The sequence below is a fragment of the Cryptotermes secundus genome, unplaced genomic scaffold, assembly GCF_002891405.2.
Source record: "Cryptotermes secundus unplaced genomic scaffold, Csec_1.0 scaffold1361, whole genome shotgun sequence".
NCBI classification, from domain to species: Eukaryota; Metazoa; Arthropoda; class Insecta; order Blattodea; family Kalotermitidae; genus Cryptotermes; species Cryptotermes secundus.
The window spans coordinates 143,080-170,358 of record NW_019733337.1 but is presented as its reverse complement, the minus strand read 5'-3'; the positions used below and the strand labels follow the sequence as shown (position 1 = coordinate 170,358).

The 27,279-nt window shown below is 38.2% G+C and overlaps 1 protein-coding gene and 1 long non-coding RNA gene across 3 annotated transcripts in view; one reads left to right on the top strand and one right to left on the bottom strand.

Moving 5' to 3' along the window:
• Positions 1-27,279, bottom strand: part of LOC111868090 (voltage-dependent T-type calcium channel subunit alpha-1H) — a 137,321-nt gene that overhangs the window by 35,615 nt on the left and 74,427 nt on the right. The window contains exons 15-16 of one of the 2 annotated variants that reach the window (XM_033752931.1): positions 18,276-18,393; positions 1,450-1,605 (exon numbers count right to left, since the gene is read on the bottom strand). In XM_033752931.1, the coding sequence (XP_033608822.1) occupies positions 1,450-1,605; positions 18,276-18,393 (274 nt within the window). Of the gene's footprint in view, positions 1-1,449; positions 1,606-6,806; positions 6,964-18,275; positions 18,394-27,279 lie in introns of both variants that reach the window. The other variant, XM_023858475.2, reaches the window with a different exon arrangement.
• On the top strand, positions 48-27,276 carry LOC117282602. Its single transcript, XR_004513404.1, has 3 exons — positions 48-282; positions 561-684; positions 27,177-27,276. It is a non-coding gene; the product is annotated as an uncharacterized LOC117282602 (long non-coding RNA).

Here is a 27,279-nt window from a genome sequence, read left to right as displayed (position 1 = left end):
AACAGAAAAATCGTATCTCTTAAAAATTCTCTACGTGTGATGCAAAATTGGTTGCATGTACACGACAGTTAAGGTTTCTGCTGTTTGAATATACATACTTAAATATATTTATTGTCAAGAAGGAAACATGGAATTCAATTGATTGAAGTAATCAGTCTAGGTTATCGTAGCATTAGTATTACACAGTTTATGATTTAAGCAAATCGATATGATTATTCGACGAAAACATTAGCGCCATTCGAACTAAAATCCCGACATGTTCTACGGTGTTGATTTTTTACGGTAAGTAACTTTACTTAAGGTACCTTTTTATAGAAAAAAATTGGCGATATACAATAAAGAAAATGTGCGAAATACAAGTTTAATTCGTTTGATAATTTTAATTGCGTCTGTTCCTTGAACTTCTATGTGTATGTAAGTGTTAACATGACTGTTGCAAGAGTCATCCGGTTTGCACTGCAGTATTCATAACTGCAGAAAGTGTGCCTGTAGTTATATTTAGAACTTTTTCTGACACAAAAACACACTCAAATGACCGTTTTCGATGTAACTGATTTCAGAAAACTCGACTGTAATGACATGAGATGAGAGTGGGTTTGGTGTGTTTGTGCAGGAATGAACCGGGTTTTACTCCTGATGTAACCAATTCTGAAGAAGATATGAAAGGAAGAAGCTGCAGTTCTGGTTAGTACAGTTTCTGCTATTAGCTTTTGTATCTGGAAAACATTTTCACCATATTTGTTAACTTATCAGATGGCCTTCAAATATGGAGTGTAGGTGTAAATATATTAAATAAGCAGTCGCAGACAGTCACAATGGGTGGTCCTTCACCTTGGGATTTGGGCGTGGGGCTAACAACTCCTCACCCCCATTGCCATGGAGCAACCCTGGACAGTAAGATAGAGAGTACTTTACCAAGGGGTCCCCATTGCCATGGAGCAACCCTGGACAGTAAGATAGAAAGTACTTTACCAAGGGTTCAACATTGCCATGAAGCAACCCTGGACAGTAAGATAGAGAGTACTTTACAAGGGGTCCCCATTGCCATGGAGCAACTCTGGACAGTAAGATAGAGAGTACTTTACCAAGGGTTCAACATTGCCATGGAGCAACCCTGGACAGTAAGATAGAGAGTACTTTATCAAGGGTTCCCCATTGCCATGGAGCAACCCTGGACAGTAAGATAGAGAGTACTTTACCAAGGGTCCCCATTGCCATGGAGCAACTCTGGACAGTAAGATAGAGAGTACTTTACCAAGGGTTCAACATTGCCATGGAGCAACCCTGGACAGTAAGATAGAGAGTACTTTATCAAGGGTTCCCCATTGCCATGGAGCAACTCTGGACAGTAAGATAGAGAGTACTTTACCAAGGATCCCCATTGCCATGGAGCAACCCTGGACAGTAAGACAGAGCGTGTTTTGCGTAAGCAGTCTAACTGTAGCTTACCTCAGCGGAGAAACCTTCCACCAAAATCGCGACAAGGAGGTTGAAAAGAACGTAGTTCCCGAAAGTCATAAGAGCCACAAAGTACAGGGCTGCCCAGTGGCTTGTCTTCTCCATTCCGTTAAACAGCACCACGTTCCAGTCTTCTTGGGTAAGGATCTGTCAGGAGAGAGATCACAATCACTCTGTAGAGCCACTACGTTCCACACATCGGCCTCAAACGCATACTTATGAACTGTACATGGGTAGCATCTGCAGTGACGTACACAATTAGTAACCCCACTAAGTTTCTGGCGTAAGTTTTGCGGTTTTCATGCCCGTGAATACCTACTAGGCAGGTTGGCGCAGCGATAGCGCTTCTTTTGAACATTGGCCGGGATATCGGTTATCCTGACAGGTTTTCGTCATTTACTCCAGGCATATGCTGGGATAGTACCTCAATTAGGATACTACAGCTTCCTTCCAAATCATCATTCGTGGTTGTACACCTATTCTAGACGCTGAGAGGGTTGTTAAGCAATCCTACACTAACAGTTTCTGTGCTTTCAAATCTCAGAGACTGTCGCACTGAAGTTTTGATATGTACAGTGATTTTTTCGAGAACCTATACATTTTTATGGAAATAAAAATCTTCAATTGTAACACTTTCATGGAGAGGGTTTTTGCACGAAATAGAAGTCGTCGTTTTTGAAGTTGGGTTGTCACACTGATTAGGCACAATAGCGGACTCTGGGAAAGTTATAAAACCAACGAATGGAAACTGAAAGGATTTAGTGACCTGTCTGTGTGTAATGCGCGCTTGATCTTCTGTGAGTGACGTGTTACACACAAAAGTAAAATTATCCGTTTTTCCCAGGGACCTCGCTGAAGCCCCAGCTGGGTCTGGCACCGGGTTAGAAAGTTTCCTTTTGCTTAGAGCCACGCATGTTTGACCAGTAGTAGCTTACACTACCAAAGTGTGTGCACTTTAAGTTGTATACAGAATGTCCCGGGAGGGAAGGTCATGGTATGGGTCATTCTAAGCAAAATTTGTATACGTACATGTGTCCTTTTCGGAACGGTTTCCGAGATACNTGTTTGACCAGTAGTAGCTTACACTACCAAAGTGTGTGCACTTTAACTTGTATACAGGATGTCCCAGGAGGGAAGGTCATAGTATCGGTCATTCTAAGCAAAATTTGTATATGTACATGTGTCCTTTTCGGAACGGTTTCCGAGATAGAGTTATTTCACTGTACAATGACTTCATTGGGAATCGAACCCGCGGCATTCCGGCTTGTACCATAGTGCTTCAACGAACTATGCTACCGCACAAATTAAAATTAAGCTTAATTAATTAAGGACCACTCCACGAAAACATTGGGGGATTGGAGGTATAGCTCCACCATTCTTGACCTCGGCATTAAGTGGAGGTGAGTGGTCAGCTTCACGCCCCTGACGCTTTACCCCCGATGCCCTTTGCATAGGAGGCTGGATGGGACTTAGATCCGGAGTGGGCGCTGTGGAGAAGAGACAAATCTTGCCCCCCTGCCGGGAATAGAACCCCGGCCTCCAACTCGTAACCTGTCGCTATACCGACTGAGCTATCCCGGCACTTAAGTATGCCTATCAGGGGATAACAGTTGTATTTTTTCCAAAACATTGGTACTTAGCTATGAAAGTACATGGCATGACGTTACAGAAAAGTGGAATCTTGAGGAACTTTTTCGATTATTAATTTTGCAGTTATCGTAAGCACACTAAGTTTGGCAATAGGATTAATAAACCAAATTACCTGTCATTATTCATGATGGTTGAATACTGCGTATTAAATATTTCGACCGGGAAGCAAATTTTCATGAGAAATTTGAGAATTCTGTTAATAATCAAGACGAGAGACGAACTACCGGCACCCACTGCTATAAGCTCGCTACTTGATGAAGCGATCTATGGGGAACTATGCAACTGTAAAGCACTACCTAGTTTAATGGGAAACGTAGAACGTGGTGCCACGAAATTGCATAGGTTTATACTTCAAGAGATAAAATTAGTGAAAAAATAGGTAATTATGTATATTAGTCCCGATGAGGTGGATTATTTAAATTGACATAATCCTTCCAGCCGCACTATGGCCCTGGGGTCGACTCAGCCTCTAACAGTAATGAGTACGAGGAATATTCCTGGGGGTAAAGGGCGGCTGGCGCGTAAGGTTGACCTCACCGCCATCTGTGAGCCGATTGTCTAGAAAATGTGGGAGACTCAACGTCTCAAAACCCTATGGGCCTCCACGGACTGTTACATTGATAGCGTTACCTTTCCTTATGTATATTAGAAAATAAGGTTGTCACAGCGGTGATTATTAACACTACAGATTCGCATAGTAGGGGGTGGAGTCCAGCTTAGTCCACTCGGCACGTCGGCCACTGATTGGCCTATTGTACCTACCTCGGGTGATTATGATGACGGAGAATTTGGTGGAATGAAGATTGGCAAGGGAAACCGAAGTTCTCGGAGAAAACCTGCCCCAGCGCCACTTTGTCCACCACAAATCCCACTTGAGCAGACACGGGCTCGAACCCGGGCCGCAGCGGTGGGGAGCCAGCTCCTAACCGCTTGAGCTATGGCACTGCCTAGCACTATAGATAAGTACGTAACTTACAAATGGTGGCCAATGTTTAATTGTAAATAATTCCGTACTCTTACGAATAAAAGAGAGCTACAGTTTTACGTTATGTTAGAATGACAGATTCCGCACAGCAAGTTTGCAGTTTACACCAGACCAAATTAATACTGAAATGCAATAAATGAACTCGGGTTTCACAGCTGATTCTACCCACGTATCAGCTGCTTAGTATGCGTTCCATAATTATTTCCAGTCGTCTCAGTAAGGATACCAATTTTAAGTTTTCAATTACCGCACTAATTAAAGAGAGCTGTTAGTACTAACGATTTAATTGGACTGTTGCGTGTCTAGCCAATGCAATTAAATCAGAGAGGGGGAGGACTAACGGAAGAAACATCCCTTGTGCCAAATTAGCATGATAATATCTTGAGAACAATGTTGTGCTGATGGTGACAGTACTAACTGCTTCATTCTTGCTCTGTGTTTCATGTAAGAAATTGCAGACCATCTCAAAGTTACTCCTGTCGTATGGTTCAGCTAATTATATTGGAAATTAGTTAGTACTGCCCCTACGAATATCATTACAGATTGCCATTTTATGGCACGGATGTTTCGGGTGCTGGGTCACGCTAGCGTAGTTGCTTGAGGTACAACAAGCCGCAAGGGTCGCGGGTTCGATTCCCGATGAGGTCATTGGATTTTTCAATTGACCTAACCCTTCCAGCAGCACTATGGCCCTCGGGTCGAGTCAGCTTCTAACAGAAATGAGTACCAGGAACATTCTTGGAGTAAAGGGCGGCCGGTCAGCGAGTAAGGCTGGCAGCGTTACCGCCATCTGTGAGCCGATTGTCTAGAAAATGTGGGAGCCTCGACGTCTCACAACCCTCTGGGCCTCCACGGCCTGTTACAGGGTTAGCTTGGCGCGTAAGGCTGACCTCACCGCCATCTGTGAGCCGATTGTCTAGAAAATGTGGGAGCCTTGACGTCCCACAACCCTCTGGGCCTCCACGGCCTGTTACAGGAATAATTTTATCTTTACCTTACCTCTTTCGAATTTTAATAAATTTTGCAACAAAATAAATGAATAAACGGGCAGGCATAAGATGTTACTTAGGTAAATAAAAATTGTTTCCCCAAATGAGGATTGCTATCCTGAAATGTGAAATCGTACAGTCTGGTAAATCATTACCAACGTTTCGGACGGAATGGCTGCTTCTTCTTTCGGGGTAGAAGAGTAAACCGTGGGTATAAAGGGGAAGGGAAGACCACAGTATAATGTCCATAATCAAGAAGAGTTAGGTCAATTTAAAAATCCAATGACCTCATAGGGAATCGAACCTGCGACCTTCCGGCTTGTAGCATACTTTCATAAGAGGTATATAGACTTAATTTCCTTCCAAGACGATTTCATTTAAATGTAGCGGGTATTTATGCTGCAAATTCTTTCGTCAACATGGCCAGCAGAAAAGTAATTTGGACGTCAACTGAGAATTTGGAAATAATTTTAATGTGTTCAGGTACACTATGTGAGTGCCCCCCTCTCTTCCCTCCCGCCACTCCTTCCCACAGGGGACGAGGATATGCAGTTATTAGCAACAATTTTATCTGAAGACAGTTAAACCATGTCGAACAGGAATAAAGCTATTTACGGGAAAGCTAAAGGGCAGAACATGCACATGTTATTAAAAATGTGAAAATAGTTTAGAAAAGTAGTGTTACGGGCAAGACTGTGCCAAACTTGCAGTTCGTGCCGTATGATTTTCTTTATAATTGTTTCAAAATATTAACACTTCTAAGCCTCACAATACATTGTGCTAATATAAACAATATTTTGCATGACCGAAGGAATTATTTTTGTGACAAGTATGTTTCTGGAGATAAATCACGATTCTTTGCCTGGGAACAATGTTAAACGGCATCACTTAATGTTAAAGGACTAAATATTGAAAGCTCTGCTATTTACACTTTTAGAAGTGAGTCACTGACGTAAAATTTATTTGAAAATATTTTATATATTGTTATTTCCACAACTTTGTTAATATCTATAGTGTTACAATAAAGAATTTTAAGTCACTAAACATCACTTTCCTTAATCAAAATAAGCTATTTCAAATTTATGTAGTAACAGATGCATTCTTAATTTTGTATTTCATTATGTTACTGGCCGGAAAGCGTCGTTCTTTAGTGACAAAACTCAGGTTCGTATACAGATATTTATTTTTGAAACATATTTCGAACCAAGGTGAATTTCAAAATTGTGAAACCTATGTTATGGCTGTATATATTATATCGAAGAGAATTTTAATAAACATTCCCTCGCCTAACCATGAACTGCTATGGCACAAATATCTGTAACATTAGTATTTATTAAAAATAATAAATTACTGTATTTATTAAGATACATAACATAACTATGTATAAAACATCTCCGAGGTTGCGTCATCAGACTCGATGATGTTGGTCGTTATCGCATTACAAAGTTGTTAAATTCTACCGTCGACATGGAATGTAAACCAAAATTTCTATACTACAGATCACACTTAAGACACAGGCATTTTCTTCCGTAAGATTGCCTGCTGTAAATATGATGTGCCCTCGAAGATGTTTTAGACAGACTAGGTTACTGTTTTTGTTGGATGAAATGATTATATTTCGTCAGTAATATCGACAAATTATCATAATCATTTATTGAGCTGACCACATGGGTCATTACAGTAACAGATATGATAAGAAAATATATGAAAATTGAGTGACTTACCTGGAACACTGTGACGGTAGCCCAGAGAATATTGTTAAAATGTTTTCTGTCACAAACGCACTGCGGGTGACGATTCACGATTTCGTCACAATTACACTCTCTGGATCCATCTGAGAGCATGCAAAACTTACCACCAAATAGGTACATTCCTAAAATACTGGAAAAGAACCAAAAACAAACAAGTTTCCCACAAAATATGACAATTAGTGTAAAAATTAACGGCCAACGCGTTACGTTACTGAAATTAGGACAGAGAAAACAAGAATGTTAGCTAGTGGACAGACAGAAAAATAAATAAGCATAGCTCTCACTAAAGGGGGAACTCTCAAAGTTCGTCTCCTGTCCCCTCATGATCTCTATAATAACATAAGTTGATTTATAACAAGTGTTTGCGGTGTGAATGTAAACTTACACATTTCCGTGACTTACGTTGCCGTGAATTGGCCACAAAATTATGGACGTGTTGTAAAGTTAGCTGTAGCAATTCTCCACGGATAGCTCAGTAATGAAGCCAACCACGAGAGAATTAAAAGTTAACTATGCAATACATAACTAATTCCATGGCGAATTTATGTTGTTTAGGTCCGCTTTGTCACGAAACTGGATAGGTTTACCGTGCATGGCTTCTAACGTAAGTATAGCTAAACAGATTTGCGTAATCAAAGCTGACGGTGTGCATTGGGAGGTACTGATATGTGTATAGTCATACAACTTGCCAGAGATGGGCCCAGTGAATCGTTTCGGAGCCAGAATCTGCATCAAAGAAACTGAACGTGAAGGTGATCTAGTGTGCAGTGTACGTACACCCGTGCAGATGTAGAATCCATGACCAGCTCTGATTTGTGTAGCTACAATTACGCAGGGATTAAAGTGGACACATCATGTGTATTAACCGTTAGGTGATCATACTGTGCATTTTGTTTGTGTGTGTTCTCTGAATGAGGGTGAGGTCGATACGAAGAGTTGAACAACAGTACTTTGTTGTTGGCTCTGAGGTTTTCGCGGCGCTGTCTATGCAGAGTATAGTCTTGTGGATTATAACACCGTGTAATCGATGTCAGCCTCTTTCACGACCTTACGGCGTCGGTACCCCAAAATACCACATTTCTCAACAGTTTAACTGTCCATATGTAAAGATTAAATATCTAATGTCAATTTCATAACGGGAAATACATTTGTGTTCTGAAAAATAAACTAAAACGTTTGAAGGTAAACGTAAAATTATCCCTGTAACAGACGGTAGAGGTCCATAGGGCTCTGAGACGTCGAGGCTCCTACATTTCCTAGACAATCGGCTTACAGATGGCGGTGAGGTTGTCAGCCTTGCATGCCAGCTTCCCGCCCTTTACCCCTAGGAAGATTCCTGGTACTCATTTCTGTTAGAGGCTGAGTCGACCCCAGGGTCCATAGTGCGGCTGGAAGGATTAGGTCAATTGAAAAAAATCCAATTTTGTACTAATATTCAATGCTATGTTGCACTATAATTTCATTACAAATATTTTGATTATTAAGGTGCTGGCTCAAGGAAGAAGTGTAACAAGAAACGTGAGTGTTCGAATTAGATTTGACATATATATATATATTCCATTCATTAGGAATGATAAATTATATATTTTTTTTAAATTTAATTCAGAAATATCCATCGTAGCGTAAATTTATTTCGTTACATCTGAGGTTCTCGCTGGGGTCACTATGGAAGAGTAAGCGAAGCTTGTAACCAGCAAGCAGAAATGTGCTTTCTTGGCTTACTCTTGTTCAGCTTACAATTCAACCCTGAGGATGGAGGCAGTAGATAAACTTCTACTACATTACACGGCATCACATCCCAAAAGACAGTACTGTTGAGTTTGTTTCTCACATAATATAAAAGCCCCTTAAGTGGGCACCGCTTCTATCAAAACGAGGTAATATACTGCATTTGCCGTGTGTCACCCTCTGCAGGACACATTGAACTGTAATATGTTTCATTGTTAATTACAAGGGGAGTTAGACATGACAGGTAGACTTCATACAGATGTGGCGTATGTTTCCGGAATGTCTGCATGTCTTGTGTGGCATGAGGAGACCATCGTGAATATGCGTTACAAAGTAGGCACTACACAACTGACAAGAAAGGGAGTCAACACAAATGTTACTTTCATTTCAGACACGGTGGCCGTGTTATCCTACAACGAGACGCACGGAACAAATGAGATAGCAAGCAATATCCAATTTCTTGTGACTGATATCTATATAACAATATAGGAAACTGCACATCTCAGACTGGATGGTTACAGTTCTGAATGCGGTTTATGGAATGGTTCATATGCGTGTTCTGTAGTGGTTTGTGACAGCGATTGGTTAATTATGTGATCATCATCTGTCACATGTTCCCCTATCTGAGGTACTGTATCTTATATACACAATTTTTCGGAAAGTAGATATGTCCCCGTCACCAGGTACAAAGGGGCAAATGATCCTATTCAGTTGGGCCCCAAAGAAATAGCTAGTCTCCTTGCTATCCAGTGAGGCCGAACTGACCAGGGAGGATCCTGTCGCCTTTACACACGATGATGGAAAAATATTTACTCTTCGAAACGTTATATATAACAAATACGTCTCAGGCAGTGAATAAGACATAATATTCAGCATAGAGACGATTTCTACTGATGACTTAGGATTTATGAGTGAAACGGTGATTGTTTCTTTTACAATGTACATACCGTAGATTATATTTTAAATACTTTAGCCAGTAAATACATTTCCATAAATTATTCCGCATCACTCGAATATATCAGAGTTGTCAGAAACAAACATTTCTTTTGGATCATTACTCACAGGCGAAAGCTAACAGTGGCGTGAATATTAGGAAATCTATTCATGCCGCCCTCACATTTCATCATGTCCGGTAGACAGAAATGGAAACCACATTTTCATTTGTTCCGCCGTCTCAACCGATAGGCAACTAACAGCGTCAGTGGCGTAGCAGACAAGAATTAAACAACAACGTAGCGTGAAGTCAGATGTGATATGAAATATTGTTTAGGTGGTCTCGAATTAGAATATTCAGGACACAAACCTACGGAGGAGAAAATTAAAATTCATACCAGTAACTGTGCATTGAGAAGATTCTTTTTTTTTTCAAAACAAATTTAAAAATCTTAGTTCTAGCGCAAGCCTCGAGAGGAAATTATCAGTAATAATTTTAATATTGAACATTTCAATAAATGCCTCCCGTTGCTGAAACTATGTTATGAATAACGAAGTTTCGTATGCGTATATTCAAAACACTACTACGTAAACTGTATTAGGGATGTGAAAACACTGTTAAGTTATGGTTGTTTGTACTTCCAGATGCAAAGAATTACAAAGAAAAACTTTTGTATATTGAACGACTGGTATGAATATTGTTATCATGAGGACTGAATGACGTTGATTTTAAAATGATCGGAATACGCTTGGAATTAACTGAATAACAATAATTAATGAAAAAACTACGTTAGAATTTAATTATTGTCAGAGTGGTGCAAATGAGCTGTTGTATCCACCAGTTTTACAAGGACAAGGGACAGAATATTGTCTAATCAAAGTGACTGACACATTTACACAAACCCACCTACACATGTAACATTACTGTAGAACTATTTATAATGTTTAGTGGTGCAGGGTAGGCTTCTACATATTGAATGTGAAGATGGTCATGGCATTCCTAATGCACAGACATACTGTAAGGAGACTTAATTGTAGCAAGTAATTGAATCATAACAGAGTGTGACTACTGCAGGCAGCTTAATCTGGATCATTTCAAAATAGAAGAAGCTCTAGAGAAAATATAAACGGAGAGGAAATTCGCAAGGAAGACGCGCTAACGCAACTGATGTCATGTATAGGATAACCTAGGAAGGGCATCATATTTATATGAACCTCTCGTGTATTATATATTTTACGTATAGCTGTAATTTATGTCATTCATAATTATATTTACTAAAATAGCAGTTAATTAAGTTTTAAATACATTCTGGTATATATGACTCGTAAATGCTTCATAGATTACTGTTAGTTTTTGTATTTATTAAACATGCCTTTATGAAAGTGCAGTTTCTCGGTTGTTAAAACAAAATTCATGGCAACGACTTCAGGCCGCTCCATAGCTCAAGCGGTTAGTCGCTGGCTTCCCACCGCGGCGGCCCGGGTTCGATCCCGGGTCTGGTCAAGTGGGATTTGTGGTGGACAAAGTGGGGCTGGGGTGGGTTTTCTGCGAATGCTTCGGTTTGCCCTGCCAATCTTCATTCCACCAAATTCTCCATCATCATAATCACCCGGGGCAGGTACAATAGGCCAATCAGTGGCCGCCGTGCCGAGTGGACCCAGTTGGACTCCACCCCCCAGTAAGCGAATTAAAAAAAATAATTATTCTGTTCGCCTCCCTTTTGCTTGATACACATAGTGTTGTTATACAATGGTCAACACAACAAATTCGCAATAAATAAAGCAGTACCACTGTCTTGATATTTGTTTATGTACATGCAAACAGAAGCTGAGAAGGGGAAGAACCGCTGTCTTACAGCAAGAACACGTGGTACCCATATACAAGGCACATTAACTTCTTACACCATCACTCACGGCACCACACATGGAAAATGGAACATGCATCACTTACATATGGAAAATCGCCGCGTAATGTCTGCAGGAAAAGAAAAAATAAAGCGGACTCCCAGAAAACTCCTCTACCCAGCGATACAACATCACAGACCTGCACTTCACGCTCAAGCAAAGAAAAAAAACGTAGTTTTTTAAATTTTGACCGAGTTATAACATTTTACATTTTAAGACCATCTGTAACGAAATTTACAATAATGATCACTAATATGAATCCACATTAGAAATACAGTTAAATAACGAATAGTACACATCATGAAAATCGCCTGATGATTCATCTGGATCGAGATAACTAGCAAATATACATAACAAACAAATATTAATGCAGTAATATTGATTTATTTATTACGAATTTGTTGTATTGACGGTTGCATAATAATACTATATAGTAATACACAAGAGGATTAAAACAATAAAAATAATTCATATGCTCCGACTTTTCGAGTTTCCAGTCTCAAATACTGTTATATGTTCATTGTAGTAGGTGGATGTTTCCACCGTCTTGATTTGCATTCAGCATTACGGGAACAGCTCTGTTAAATGCACCTGTAGGACGGCACCCCGCGTCAAAGCTGAATTAAACTCTGACGTCTCGAAGACTACCCTGTCTCATGATCAGGGTCGATATCATAAAAAGAGAGACTTTTCAGACATCGACTAACTTAGGATCAATAAAATCGACTGTGGTGATGGAGAGACGGGGAGGTCCCTGGAATTCTCGTTCGTAATTAAACTTTAACGCGACTTATTGGCCGAGACCTTGGTGCATTCAATCCAGGTAAAGCTTTAAATATTACTCAATTCTACTAAATATTTGCTAAAAAAGGTTTCTAGATATCTCTAGGTAGCCAATTAAATAAATCAAGCAAAGAGTCAGGCAATCACTTTGACTAGACAAGGTGTTTAATATTGTAAACATATCTGTTCTACCAAGACGTACACTATTCACAAGTACAATACAAAGTCACAACACGAGTACAATGACCCAAAACACATCTACTGTACACGCAACCTAATGGCGACACACGAAACTTCTAGGTCACTACAGAATAAAGGAGTACACGTCCAAGTTACGTTTCGGCGTTTTAACGTGCCACGTTCGACTCCTTGAATTGAAAGTTGTGACCATATTGCTGAATTTGAATTTCTCATGACGGTAACTGTTGAGTGGACTGTCTTCTGCGATGTGACGACGTACAGTTTGGTAAATGTTCACCGATGTTTCATAGGAATATTGGTAAACATCTACCAGTCTACACGGCTCCACATCCCAGGATAATAATCAGCCTTGGACGGGTACTGAATATCTACAATACAAAGGATAGTTCAAGTAGCGTGTAGTAATTTCTTTTTTATTTGAAAGGGTTTTGGCGTGTTCTGTCATATATTAATATAGCCTTGCTTTATCATTGTATTTACTGATTTACAGATTATAATTCCAAGTTATTATATTTGATTTTGCACTAACCTTTTAAGATATTTGGAGGCTAAATTGTAGAACCAGTATTTATAGCAATAATTTGTGACACTTGAGTCTGTCTCTAAGCCCTTCCTGACGTTCGTGGTGTACCACAAGCGATTCAAAACCTTAATCTGCAAAATTACTCTGTATTATGTGACAGAGGTGACAAAAATAATGTTTTTAAAAAGTAGGTCAAAAATATATAGTTAAAATAAAAAAATGAGAAACCTGTATGATGAACCTTATTAATATTCCATTTAATTTCCACGTGTCCTCTGAAAAATATATTGCAAAATATAGGCATTTCCACAGTGTTTTATGTATAAACCTTATGTTTGTACATAAGTTGCAGAAGTTAGCTACTTCGATGGATTTAAGTAAATGCAACACAGAGTACTTTATGGTAAAGGGAGAGTATATAGATTTCTGTTTAGGATACGAAAAAATTATTACCAAAATAATTACCTACACTTAGCAGCCATTTTTCTTAATTTATCACTGAAAACTGCTATGTACATAATACCGTATAAATGTGCAATATATTAAATAAATTGTTTACATAATTTAAATCAGGCCTGCACAAATTCTGGGGACCAAGTTGCCATGGCGCCTACCATTTCCTTCCTATCACATTACTACTGCGGTATTGCGCATCACAGACGATAGCGAGACTCATTTCCTGCTTTCTAACCTTTATCTCCTTCCATCCTTATTGCTGTCGTACTTTATTTTTGTTTCTTTTACTGTCATTCCTCTCCATATTCTTTCTCCCTCTCTTTCATTTCAACACAGTTTACTTACCCCTGTTTCTTGTCGTTTCCAACCCTTTTACTTGTATGTCCTCTTGTCAATCCCCGGTCTCTATCCTACTGAAGACAGAAGATGACTCACGCTTTCTGTCCAGTATTATATGTAAATGTTTCATTTATCCCTTTGTTAATAAAAATGAACGAATTTCTCACTCGATATACATACATAGTTTTATTCTGGAGTTTAATTGCTGGAGGTGACGTCTAGATATACAGGAAATACATACAGGCCTGACATAAATTACTCATCTGATGTCCAAATATGAATGTGTGGTAACATTTTAATGTTTCACGAGTGTGACATACGTAGTTACAGTACTTATATGATGTTTTGATGAAATATTACGTAATGTGGTACATAGTTCAAAACAAAGACCTACCAAATTTTGAGACTTACCGTATTTCATAGTATGACACACGAAATTAGGCTATGTGTTTCACAGTTACCATTAACAGTTCTCTGCAAAGGACCCATCTATGGAGAACTTAAAAATAAACTTGAAAAAGTATATACTTTCGTAACCAATTTAGATTCTTGTACAACGCAATAAACTATATCAGAAAACTGGGCAGGTTTCCTCTGCAATGTATTACAAAATGTGACAATACCTATGATATAGGAGTGTCAAAATATATCCCATGAAAAGAGTTACGAAATAATATATGATCGAAAGAATATTAACTCTTACAATGCAGTTGAGAGAATTTTACTGAGGAGCAATTCTTTCCGAAGATAAACTGCTGTTAGTACAAGATAAAACAGAGCCGCACGTTTGAAATAATCTGAAGCTGAAGCTGTTCATGCAGTGGGAGGTGACATGGAAGTTCTTGCATTAGAAACCCTCAACTAATTGATCAGGTATTGAAGGATGTAAACTGCTTGTGCTGTGGTGTCATTATCAACAGGAATGCAGCAGTTGGGATTTTGTAAACTGATCCCAACACAAAAAATAAAATTACAGCCATGTAAACAAAAAATATTTATGAATTATGCTTTTAGGGGTTGACTTAAATATTTTACATTCCAAGCCATTAAAATAGATGCAGAACTTAATCATTTATATTGTATAACATAAAATCCAAGCTGATCACTGTATTTTAAGAAAAAATAATAAATATTTAAATGTTTAAGTTGCATATCCAGTTTTAATTTGTCTTGTCATACGGTACAGATTTAAATGTTTCGTTTTTCTTTTCCGATGACCTGCTTGTTTCAAAACACAACGAGAAGCGCATTATTTTCAAACTTGATATAAGTCACGATGCTTTTAAGGGCAGAAAAGGAGAAATAAGCGGCAGCTCTCGACGCACACAATGCATTACTAGCACGCACTACAAAAATGTTATATAGAATTAGTGTCACTACTCAAAAACAAATCTGCAGTTGGAGTTATTCAGTAAGCGTGTAATATACAGCGAGTTATAAAGTCCATAGAAGAGCAATAAATGTTAAATTTAATGTTACAACGGCAATATAATATAAACGTTTCATTAGTTTCATGCAGTTGCTGTCAACCTGCCCGTTTAATTAGCATTAAAATAATCGGTTTATGAAAATGACACTTCCCTTGTCTATATAGATAGGAAGGTCTACATATAGATGAGTGGAAACCACGTGCGTTGTTCTGGGAATTTCATTACCTCTTTTAAAGTACTGTTGTAACAGCAGTGTCTGCAATTTGCGACGTTGCGAACGTTCTTGGAAAGCAAGCTCGCCAAGATTAATTCGTGGAAGCTAGGTCTGGTTTACGGTGCTGCTGCGCTATAATGTAAACACCCTGTATATGCGTTTACTTCAAGGTTTCATACACAAATATGTATTTCGCACGAGTCTCAGAATATGCACCTATATTTAACGGATATTTATAGTACATGGGCATCTGTGGAGAAGTGCTACACGGCTCTTTCCATGTTCACTTCTTGTTCATATGTTATCAGCAGCGTTCGTTTGCCACACACATGTACGGTTTGGAGAAATGATTATTTAGAAAATCAACATTTGACCTGGTTCATCCTGGTCCGTCACACTAGCAACAGCATAAACTATAATTAACGCCGTCCAGTGTGGTTAATGAATGTTGTGTTTTTAATCCCTCATCCTTTGCAGCAGTAGAATTTAGCACTTTTTTGAAGCAAGATCCAGAAATTTGTGTAACATTTTCTCTGCTATGGACTTTATATCGAGGCTGTGTATGCAGTGTAATGTGTGAAGCGTCACAAAGCGTACAATACTGGGACCAACATTTTCTTACGAATATGCGCAAATAAGGTTGTAAGCTAGTGCCGGTGGCACTGTAAGCGATTAGTTTGGCACAAAGATTCATGATTATGATTGAAAGCAAAATACGGACAGGTAAGCTAAGCGTGATTATAATAAGCAAGCAAAAAAGTGTTGAAATTTGAAAACAGAGGAAAATCGACTGATTACGTCATAAAATCTTTAAAAGTAATGTATATTATTATGTTATTACAAGTTAGGATGTGATGTTGTTCATATAGTTTACAGTATAATAAAAAAGGCCTAATTATATTAGCTTACATTTTTATTTAGCAATTCAGAACTGTGTAAACACAATGCACGTTGCTCTGATAGTAGTTACGAAGTTATATATAATGAATGAGCATGCTAAAAATAAAATAATTATTAATTATGTAATTATATTAAACGTTTTTAAGTGTGATGGTACAAACTAGAACATAGAAAGAAATTCAAGGAAGATTATTATTTTGAATTTAATTTTTTTATTTTTTAAAAATTGAATAATCGCGTTCTCATTATGCACCGTCCAAATACGAATTAATATGTCCGTTTATTTTTGACGTTTTGTCAAGTACTTAACTTCTCTCACGATACTGTTCATGAGTATTCAGAATAGTAAAAATATATAATGTAGTCAGTATGTAAACAAGATGAAAGCAAATATAAATTTGTAAAATTCATTATTATAGCTTAAGTTTATTGACGTTACTTTTAGAGTATTGGAATTATGACATAATCAGAAGACATTCCATTGAGTATCCATGCCAACTTTGGGATGTAATAGTTATAAATTAGGGATATTTCTTAATGTTGGTTGTATACATTACCTGTTCTATTGCGAGGAATCGATCTATGACTTTCGACTCGTCACGCTCAGTGTATCTATATGCTGATGGAAGATAACGATGAACTCTCAAAGAGCACTGTTACACAGCGACAGCATGTGTTTGAAATAAAGTGCGTATGCTCCACGTACACTATATCAATGGCATACACACATTATGTGAAACACCACAAAGCGAAACATACGTATGAAACTTTGCCACTTCACCCTCGATGGGAATACAAACGCGGTTGTGTACTCTTTCATGAATTAGAATAGGCGATTTAAAGAAAATTATAAACTGGTAGTTTAAATAAGTGAACGAAATGAAAACCTGACGAAGTCCTCTAATGCATGGGCGAATTACGTAAAATATTTAGTTGCGCAACAAGTAATTAGGATTCATCTGATTATTTTTAAATTCACAAAATATGACGCTTGATAACAAATGTTTCTGTATCTTTAAACCTAAGCTATATTTACACACTCTATTACTTTTGGGGGTCAGCTGTGTCGTCATTTGTTTTCATCTGACTTCTCTTATAGCATTACGCTACTATGAAGAATGCTGTCTCCCGGGATATGACACCGTGTAGTCCGGTAGAATATCCTGTCTTTTTCTTCGGCAGCGAAGAGTTAGACTAGTAGGCAACCAGCAAGACATAGGCATCGAACTGCTTGCAGTTAGGGTATTCCCCGTTTCTTATGGAGCCCGATAGTTCACTGCCATATTCACAAAAGTAAGAAACTGGACCCCTGGGTTCGATTATATTTTCAGTCCTATACTGTAACCCAAGCACGTAGACATATAAAAATATTCGTTCTTATTATAAACTTTGTGACACGGTTAACTGGGACACTAACTCTAGTTGCTTGAACTTAATGCTCTGAGAAAAATATTGATGTTGTTAAATAACTGAAGAATGGCGTCTTCTGGGATGCGGCGCCGTGTAGATATTGTGTGAACCTACGTTTCGGAGGAAAATATCGCCTCCATCTTCAGGGTAGAAAAATCTTACTTCTTAAATAATTATTCTGAAATGCTTGTTGGTAGCATCTTCATAATTAAGACATTTATTACAAAACTAAACAATGGTTCCGACATAATTTATATATTCTATAAATATTTTAATGGAGATAAAATCAAGGAGAATGTGATGAGTGAGAGCATGTAGCATGCACATAGAAGATGAGAAATGCTTACGGAATTTTAATCGGAAGTACTGAAAGGATGTTGGATAGAAAATTATACTAATTTAAAGACCGATGTTAAGTAAATTATTCAGAATTAACGAAAGCCAAAAGCGAAATCGTTCGCTTAAATTCATCAGCGTCCAGAAGTGGCAAATCATACGCGTTAATTGTCATTAGTACTGTCACCGGCAACGGCGCTTTATTACGGTATACGATTAAATGGTAAAACGTGTTAGTATATAGTAATATATGTAATGAAGGAAGAGCTGATGATGAATTATACCTGAAACACTGTGACAATGGCCCAGAGGAGAGAGTCAAAGTTCTTTCTGTCACATGTCTTTGTTCCGTCTGCTTGAATTTCACAGAATCTACAACCGAAGAGGTTCATGCCGAGAATACTAAAAAAAAATAACAGGTAAAATATATAATAAAAATCTTAATACAAAGTGCGATATATGATCACTGTTCCTTCATAAAATAATAAAAATGTGGCACTATTCCAATCCTATTCATAACTAACATAAATTATATAAATGAATGAAGAAAGCAGTCTTCTGGGATGTGGCAGCGTGTAGATGTGGTGTTAACCGACGTTTCGGAGGAACGTATCGCCTCCATCTTCAGGGTAGAAGGAAAAATAAATTCACAAGCGAAGAGATTGTGATAACCTGTACAAGCAGACAAGTCTGCTTTTTCCTTCTACCCTGAAGATGGAGGCGATACGTTCCTCCGAAACGTCGGTTAACACCACATCTACACGGTGCCACATCCCAGAAGGCTGTTTTCTTCATAGTCACCGCCGTGAAAACCTCAAATCTTAAATTTTTGTAAGTTATTTTTCCCCCCACGAATTAATTGTAATTAAAAAGTTACAGGAATATGAACAAAATAATAAGATATTTATAAAAAATTGTAAGAAAGCTTTAAAACAAAAGTTAGCATCAAATATAAATTTCATGTGTTATTTCAAACATTTTAGTAGTCTCTTTAAACAGTCGAGCTTGTCTTATTCTTGCGTAACAAATTCTGTGATATTAAATTTTTTTTATATAAATAGTGGGTAAACATATTTTTAAAATTTGTATAAAATACTTCGATGTACAGCGAGAAAAATCTCTCCTTCTTTCTTTTATATTTAATGTTTTGAAGTTCATCCTTTTTCTAAGGGAGAGACAGAAGTAAAATAATGCCCCAAACGGAGCCTGTAGAAAAAGACAAGAACAAAGCAGTGTCTCCATTCGCGTCGGCAGAACTCCACCTGATTTAACAGTCTACTAAAGGCTTTACGTTTTGACTCAGACTGTACTTATGATTCTCATAACAAAATTCCTTCAGCAGAATGAACCGGTTTGTCTTTGTTATGGAAATATAGTTTGTTTTCTGTGCTGTAGGAACTGAATTTTTAAATATCATTTGCATGAATTTCACGCTTCAAAGAGCTAAAATATGCAGAAAGTACAAAGGCCCGCGTGTGGGAAAATACATTTAAGTCAGTAAACTTGTCTAGTCAAACCGTCAACAAACTGAAAATTTTTCATTGGAAAGTGATGAAGAATCTTAGTGAGAGTTACTGCCTATATTAATGATGGTAAAAAGAGTTGTCCCTACGCTTAATTGATTAGCCATTACACCATTAAAGCGTATGGGGGAGTGGATGTATAGATCCACGTTTTCTAACAATAATGATGGTGATAATAATAATATTCAAATGTGGCGATTGGACAGATAGTCAGAAAGATAAGACATATGAAGTGTGAAGGTGATAATTTTTTTTTCATCTAGTGCTGAGGTTAAGAATATGTGGAGTTTTACCACCATGATCCCTGTACGCCTTGACGGAGTAATGTTTAAGCTCAGCTCTCGATGACCGAGCATACACACATGATTGATAGAGGAATATAAAAAAAATAACAATTATCGGTTGTTAAAAATACACAATTGAAATGTAATGATAGGCAAACTGTATATTGAAAATAATTCGAGACAATTACAGTGCATGTTCTATAGAGCGCGACTATCAAGGGAACTTAGGCATTATGGGTCGGGTCCGCCCGACTCGACGGGAGACGCGTCCGACTCTTTTCTGCCCGCAAAATGACACTCGCTGTATAACCACAATTTTAATTTTGCAGACAACAGGATTAACTGAGTCAAACTAGAAGCAGAAATTCTTTTCATCTTAGGGGTTGTGGGAGTTACATGGGCCCCTCCAAATCACACCGCGTGGAGACTGAGGGCAAGATTCGTGCTAGCCCACTACACTGAGACTGCGGAAAGAAGTCCCATGGATGGTGGGGGTATCGATTATGAAGTTTCCCCTTCGGCACCTACTGCCTGTCTTCTACAGCCACTCTGGTGTTTGCCCAAAGCGCTATTCGCTAGCCGAGCTGATCATTACTAACATTTACATCAACAGAATGCTTATGACTGTACGGGAGAAATGTGGAGAGGGTCCATTCTCGGGACCTCTTCCCAGGGGCTCGGTATAGCCAATCAGATAACTCCGTGGCCTGTAGTCCGCAAGCGAACTATACCAACCGAGCGACCACCGCTTGTCGGCAAAGTTAGTGCCAGCTTTAACGAACAGAGGGTGTCGCGTGGTCAGCGAAACGAATTCCCACGGTCGTTGATCTCAGTTTTCTAGACTGGAGCCGTTATTTCATTTCCTCAATTATCCTCACCAGGGTGAGTGGACCCCGTTCCAGATCCACTACTTCTCAGAAAATCTGGTAGCGCCGGGAATCGAACCCGAGACCTCTGGATCTGTAGGCAGGAACTCTGACCATTAGGCCACAGATGTGGTCAGATGAAGGACTATTAATATCAAATTGGACGTAGAGCAGTGCGCTGCAGACATTTATGGAGAGATGCTGTTCAAGAACCCAGTTTGATTCAAAATGCATTTTTATTTCAATATTTCGTACTTTAAAAACGTAAATATTCGAGACCTTTGTATTAAGCGGCAGTAATAACTAGGGATACCAACTGACGTGAAATCTGTATCGACTCTATATATCTTTATATCGATATCGAACGATTTTATCGGTTTAGAGATTTCGAAACTGCCAAGTGTCTTACTTTTTAAGTACCTTTAAATAAATTTTATGTTAAGATATACCCGATATATCGAAACACTGAGTGTATATCAATATGAAATTATTTTCCTGGACACCACACAGCATCGATTTATCGATACTAATCGATGACATGTTGCAGCAGAAACATGCATTCACTGCCGACCCGTTTGGAGACACCAATAATTGTAATATAAGAGACATAAATACGAGACCACAGAGAGAGACAGACAGAATGAGGGGGGAGGGTACGTAAAGAAGGGAAGTGGATAGAGACAGACAGAGAATAAACAGTTAAAATGAGAGCTGAAGTGATTTGTGTCACCCCTGTCACTTCGAGAGTTTTCAGAGACAGATCAGAGATTGCTGACGAAACAGCGTTTTGAATGAATGCCATTATTTTTTTTTCCCCTAATCGGGAGGATAAGTGGGGGAGACACAGAACCCTGTATGAGCATCTGCTTCCCTTAAGAGAGTCATCTGTCATGGCGGATGTTTTGTTTCCTAATCACAGTTTAACTTTTGGCTCTGCTGTTCATAATGGGAGCGCCACTTTACATCGTGGCTTTAGACTTCCGTGACTTTACTCGCGAGCTGCAAGCGGCTACTTTGAACAGTTCTTTAGGACGGATTAAATGTGTAGAATATTCCGCTGCATGGTGAGCCTGTACCTAAACGCTAGCTCTATCCAATCCACGTCTCTTTGCAACGCCTTCCGAAAATTTGCATATTCGGTTCCAGTTGAAGTTTGGCCTTCCCTAGGCTATAGCATGAAACACTGTGCCAAGTTTATGGTACTCCCTATGGCACGGACACTGTAAAGCTTTTCTATTTAACACTACTTATCTACTACATCTTCTCAATGTGTTCAGGGTAGAATATTGAAAGAAATATATACTTTTAAATTTCTATTAACAAAATTTGGTATATTTCATTTTTTCCTTAAATTTAACTTTTTTTTTAAATCCGCGGGTGGGGGGGAGATACCCGACTTTCCCCCAATGCCGGCCCCCATGCCTTGTGACTTCTGAGAGAAGACTGATCAGGACAGCCGGTCTGTGGGCCGAGATCTGAGCGCGAGACCTCCCAAATAGGAAGCAGGGGAGTTCCCACCCGACCGTGACCATGTGACATGTCGTGTTTTCAACTTCTGAGCGGTCTGGGGCACCTGCAGCCTGCAGTGACGGGCTGCAGGTTCGGGTTTCGATTTCTGGAAGAGGCACGGATTTGTCTCTTCTTCATGACATGAGAACCGACTCTAAGGCCAGTCTCCTAATCAATGTGCACCGGTGGTAAGGCTACCGGAGCGTGAAGCTGATCACTCACCTATGCCATTCGTGGCATGACGCGGTGCCAAAGCAGCGGAACTCTTTCACTTTCTCTGAATTTTTTCAGTTTCTTGCGGTGGGGTGAGACTGAGTCCACTATTTGGCCTGTTGTATCAGGCCCAGATGATTAGAACTGGCAGGGGAAACTGAAGTATATGGAGTAAATCTGCCCAAATGTCACTTTGTCTACCACAAATCCCACATGACCTGACCTGGGCTCGATCCCGGCGGCTAACCGCCTGAGCTACGCTATGGCGCTAATTTTTTCTAACGTCCAGTAATGACAACCCACTGTGCATCCTCTCCAGTTGTACCGTCTCATTACAGCAATCTGTCTCAAAGACAAGGGGTCAATTGTGATGGCTACCGAAACCAGGTTTGGAGATAGCGACTTCATTTGTATATGATTAATTAAGCGGTCCCCATAGACGTGTTAATGTAGCGACTAGAGGGCGGGGGGATCAGAATTTGATTCATGGCAGAGGTACAGATTTTTTTTTCTTCCACAGTGCCAAAACTGGCTCTGGGACCATGAAATGGGTAGCAGAGGCTGTTTAATGCAGGGGTAAAACAGCCGGGGCGTGATGCTGGTCACTCGCCTCTGTCTAGTACTGAGTTCAAGAATCTTGGCTTCCCCTTATGTTACGTTGTCTTGGTGACTAAAGTACAGGAACAGTTGTACCTAAATGAACTAAGATTCCCTGGATAGTACAGGGATCCATCTGCTCTGTGGGAGGACAGGACAAACCTAAAGGCCAAAAACTTGATGTTGGTGATGACTGTGGTTATTCATTAACACTAATTTCACAGATACTCACAGGAGCACTGTTAATTTTATGGTGAACAGTATATGACACTTACATGGATAACGTCTTAAGACTCACAGAACAACTAAATGCAGTAACTAATTTTGATTAGAAAACTTTTGAGATGCTGCAGGAGGTAGCAGAAGAAATGTTTACTAAGATACGACATAAAGTGGCAGATTATTAAATTTCAATGGAAAGACTGCAGGGGGAAATGAGTGAAGAAACGTGAACAAAATTGTGAACATCATAAGGTTTTCTGATTATTTTCTTGATATGCCTGTTTTTAGGCTTAAAATAACTGTGCATTTTGCCTAGAGTGTCTTTGTAGTTCTGTATGTTTCTCACAATAAACAGTTATTTCCCTAAAGAGCCCTGATTGGTTGGTCTTATCAATGAAGATGCAGTGCGTTTCCAATGAAGTGAGAACTACATTTTTAAGTATTATTTTGGTGAATTTCAGTATTTCAAATATTTTGTAAAATTAGGATAAGCAAATGAAAAAAACTGAAGCAGTTTATATATTGCTGTATATTTAGGAATATTGATTTTATTTATGGTAAAATTCTTATATATAATTTAATTTATTTTTAATGACATTTGTGTGGGATATTAGGTTATTAAAACACTGCATGTCAGGGAGAGGTCTAGCTGGTCACATTTCCACAGCATGTCAACACTCATTAACATTTTCTTTCTAATTGCAGTGCAGATATCTATACGTCTACTATGATGTTAACATCTGGAGGAAGAATGTACAATTATGGCAGTTTTTATAATAAGAAACAACGATTTTTTCTTTGGATTTATTGAAGTCAAAATCTCAAGACAAATTTTAAATTAATTTCTCTTCCAGTTTTTTGTTAATGAATCAAGTACATTTAGGAAGTTAAAGAGTTATTTTATTTATTGCAGCAAGCGCCTGTACCATGAATGAATACTGGTATATACACTACTTCAGAATGAAAGTTTGTGGCCCAGTAATTCTTTTAACACAACTGTCTTTTGGATGTGACGTATAACCTGCTAGAAGGTTATCAATGTTTAAGTACAACCTGCTAATGGTATCTTATATCCTGAAGATGGAGGCAGTAGTCTCCTCTAAAGCTCTGGTATCTGTTTACCATTGTACTTGTTAATAATTTTGACATAACATCCCCTTAACACATTAAAGGACAGAATAGTTTCACAGTTTTGTCTAGAAAACTTGCCATCCACAGAAGGAAAAGGATATTGTATCAAATCATGATTATCGTGTATTAACATTGTCTATAAAGTACAGAAAGCGTTCACATATCTAAAGGCCTGTAGAGGGCTCTCCTCCTAGGCATTCAGTGCTAGTCACAATTCCAACTTAATGGCAGTGACAAAATCCGTAAATTGGCCAAATTTTGTCATGTTAAAATGCCATAAGTGCAATATTCCTTGAAGGTTTTGCTAAACACTTCACTGAAATGTTGACTAACATGTTCTGGACTCATTTGGGTTTAATGACACAAGGTAAACACACCTTACTTCGTGGTATGACACGCTAAATTAATCATGAAATTAGGCACATGTACCATGGTTAGTTTTAGCATTCTGCAGTAGATGTTTCCATTATGGAGTCATCTTTGGAAAACTGTCAAAAGTAACTGTGAAACACGTGCCTAATTTAGCAGTCAGTTTACAGTGTCACCCCATGAAATAAGGTATGTCATCAACAATTTTTTACCTTGTATTGCTATCCGTGCAACACAACATTTGGAGGAATGGTCTCTACAACAATCAGCAAGAATGAACTGTTATGTAGATGTAATGAGAATAGTTTAAATCTGGTATCTCCGCTCTCCGCGTGAAAGAACATTCTATCTCCTATATGTTCACATTTTGTTACTAGAAATACCTGCTGGTCAAGTGTGTTTCATGTCTATCTGTTTGTGTTTACAATAAGTGAACCACTGAACACTAACAGTTTAATGCTGAATGTAAATGATATGAAATTCCAAATCAAATCTAGAGGTTCAATGCCCATTTCTGCAGTATCGAATCTGAGTAACAGATACTAAGGGTGAAAACAGAGTCATTGATTACCACTCCCTTAATATGAATATTTCTTATGTATTTTAGTATTTTATAACATGAATATGAGAAATATGATCAAATATATAAAACCCTTAACAAGGACACCAGACAATCTTTTATTTTCTAGTGCTTCATTGTTTGTTATAGAGAAATGCGAGATATGAATATACTTATAAAAATTTATTATCTGCATGAACAATCCACTATAGTTGCAAACGGCTCCATTAAGACTCTTTTCTTATTCTGATAATAACCATTTTTCTTTACTGAATATATTTCCCATGGAGTGACGTGCCATATCATTTTTCTTTTCCAATACAATTGAGAGTTTAATTAAAATAAAATTATTATATTATTCACGATGAAATGTTTACATAAATATTGTAGATGGCTTGAGAATTTTACATCCAATTTTGTTTCTGTATTAAATTTGTGTCACAATATGAACATTTGTTTTCTATTTTCCACAGAGGATTTCAGGGTGTAAGAAAGGTTTATGTACAATGACACGGTATCACAGGAATATAACATAACTATATGGATATGTTCATTTCTTTATGGCTACTGTAATGAAGCCCAATAGGCTTTATGGTAAAATTTTAATTGTGTTCCAATGAATGAATGTGTTCTCTAAAGAAATGGTCACATGTAGGCTTTAAAGTGGTGGAAAGGGCTTTTCAGAACTAGATAGAGACTCCTGGATTTGATCATTCATGTGTTGCTTTTGGTAACGATTATTGTGACATCTTAAGGCATGGGAAACAGTTTCATTAAAATGAAACTCTCTGAAACACTGGAGACAGCATCTACTCCTATCTGACCCCATTGCCAGCTTTGAGGCATATTATAACTGAAAGTCACCATTTTGAAAAATATATATCATGAATTAAAACCAGAGAAAACACCTGATTTTCACCTGGGTGTTTCATAAATGAAATAGAACTGAAATAATTAAATTAGTTTCATATTTGTTATGAGTTTTATGAATATATATTCATGGAGAGAAATTTTATATTAACCACCACTGTGATGTCACACAGTGATCACCTTATATATTTTAAATCTGCCAAGCCATGAAATAGTTATGGACTCGTATGATTTCTGAGCAACAATCCCAGTTACTTTTGTCTAGCAACCGAGTGAAACATGGCGACAACTGAAGAACTCTGTAGGCTATAGAATGTAGAAAAGAATAACTTTTAAACTACTCCATGCCACATCCTTATTGACAAAACATCTATGTAAATATATTTGATATACTAACAAGGATTTTTCAGTTTATAGTTGTGAATATTCATGCTGTTAGGCCAACAGTTGACTTAGAAATTCAGCTAAATTTTGGAAATGTCTGGCCACAGTACAAATAGTGTGTAATGTATGAATAAGATCTTCAACAAAGGCCTACATGCATTTCTGCATGGGACTCGGGTGTTAGTCTCTAAAAGTCTGTCGGAGCAAGAAATACGTTGGACAAATACTTATATCACAGACATGACTAAAACACATGTTCTATATCCAATTCACTTTTCCACAAGTGTTACAGTTTTCAAGAGAATTAAATGCGAAAGGGAGCAAATGAATGTGAATTGTTACAAAAGGTTGTGACAATAGCAATATGTCACTTAGTGTTAATGGATTTCTGGATTATGAACATCATCCACTGTTCCGAACAGAGCACAGTGAGTGAGAAACATCTCCCCTCTTTTTTCTTTTGAGCATGGAAACGGATCCACTTTCCAAAATGTGTTCTGTTTGGAATATTGAATGATGCGCAAGTCCAAGAACCAAGTAATCATAAGTAGAACTCTTATGCTATGTACGCATTTCCTACATGTATATTACAGAGTTATTAGCCATGAAGAAATGGCAACATTGTATTTGTTGATCTCGTCTGATATGTTGTTTTCAGGAAAGGAGAGGGCCAACGGAAAGGCATAACAACAACACAGCAACAACATAGAGACCGTCACATGGATACATTTAGGGTACAGCGCGGCGGAGCAATATCGTCT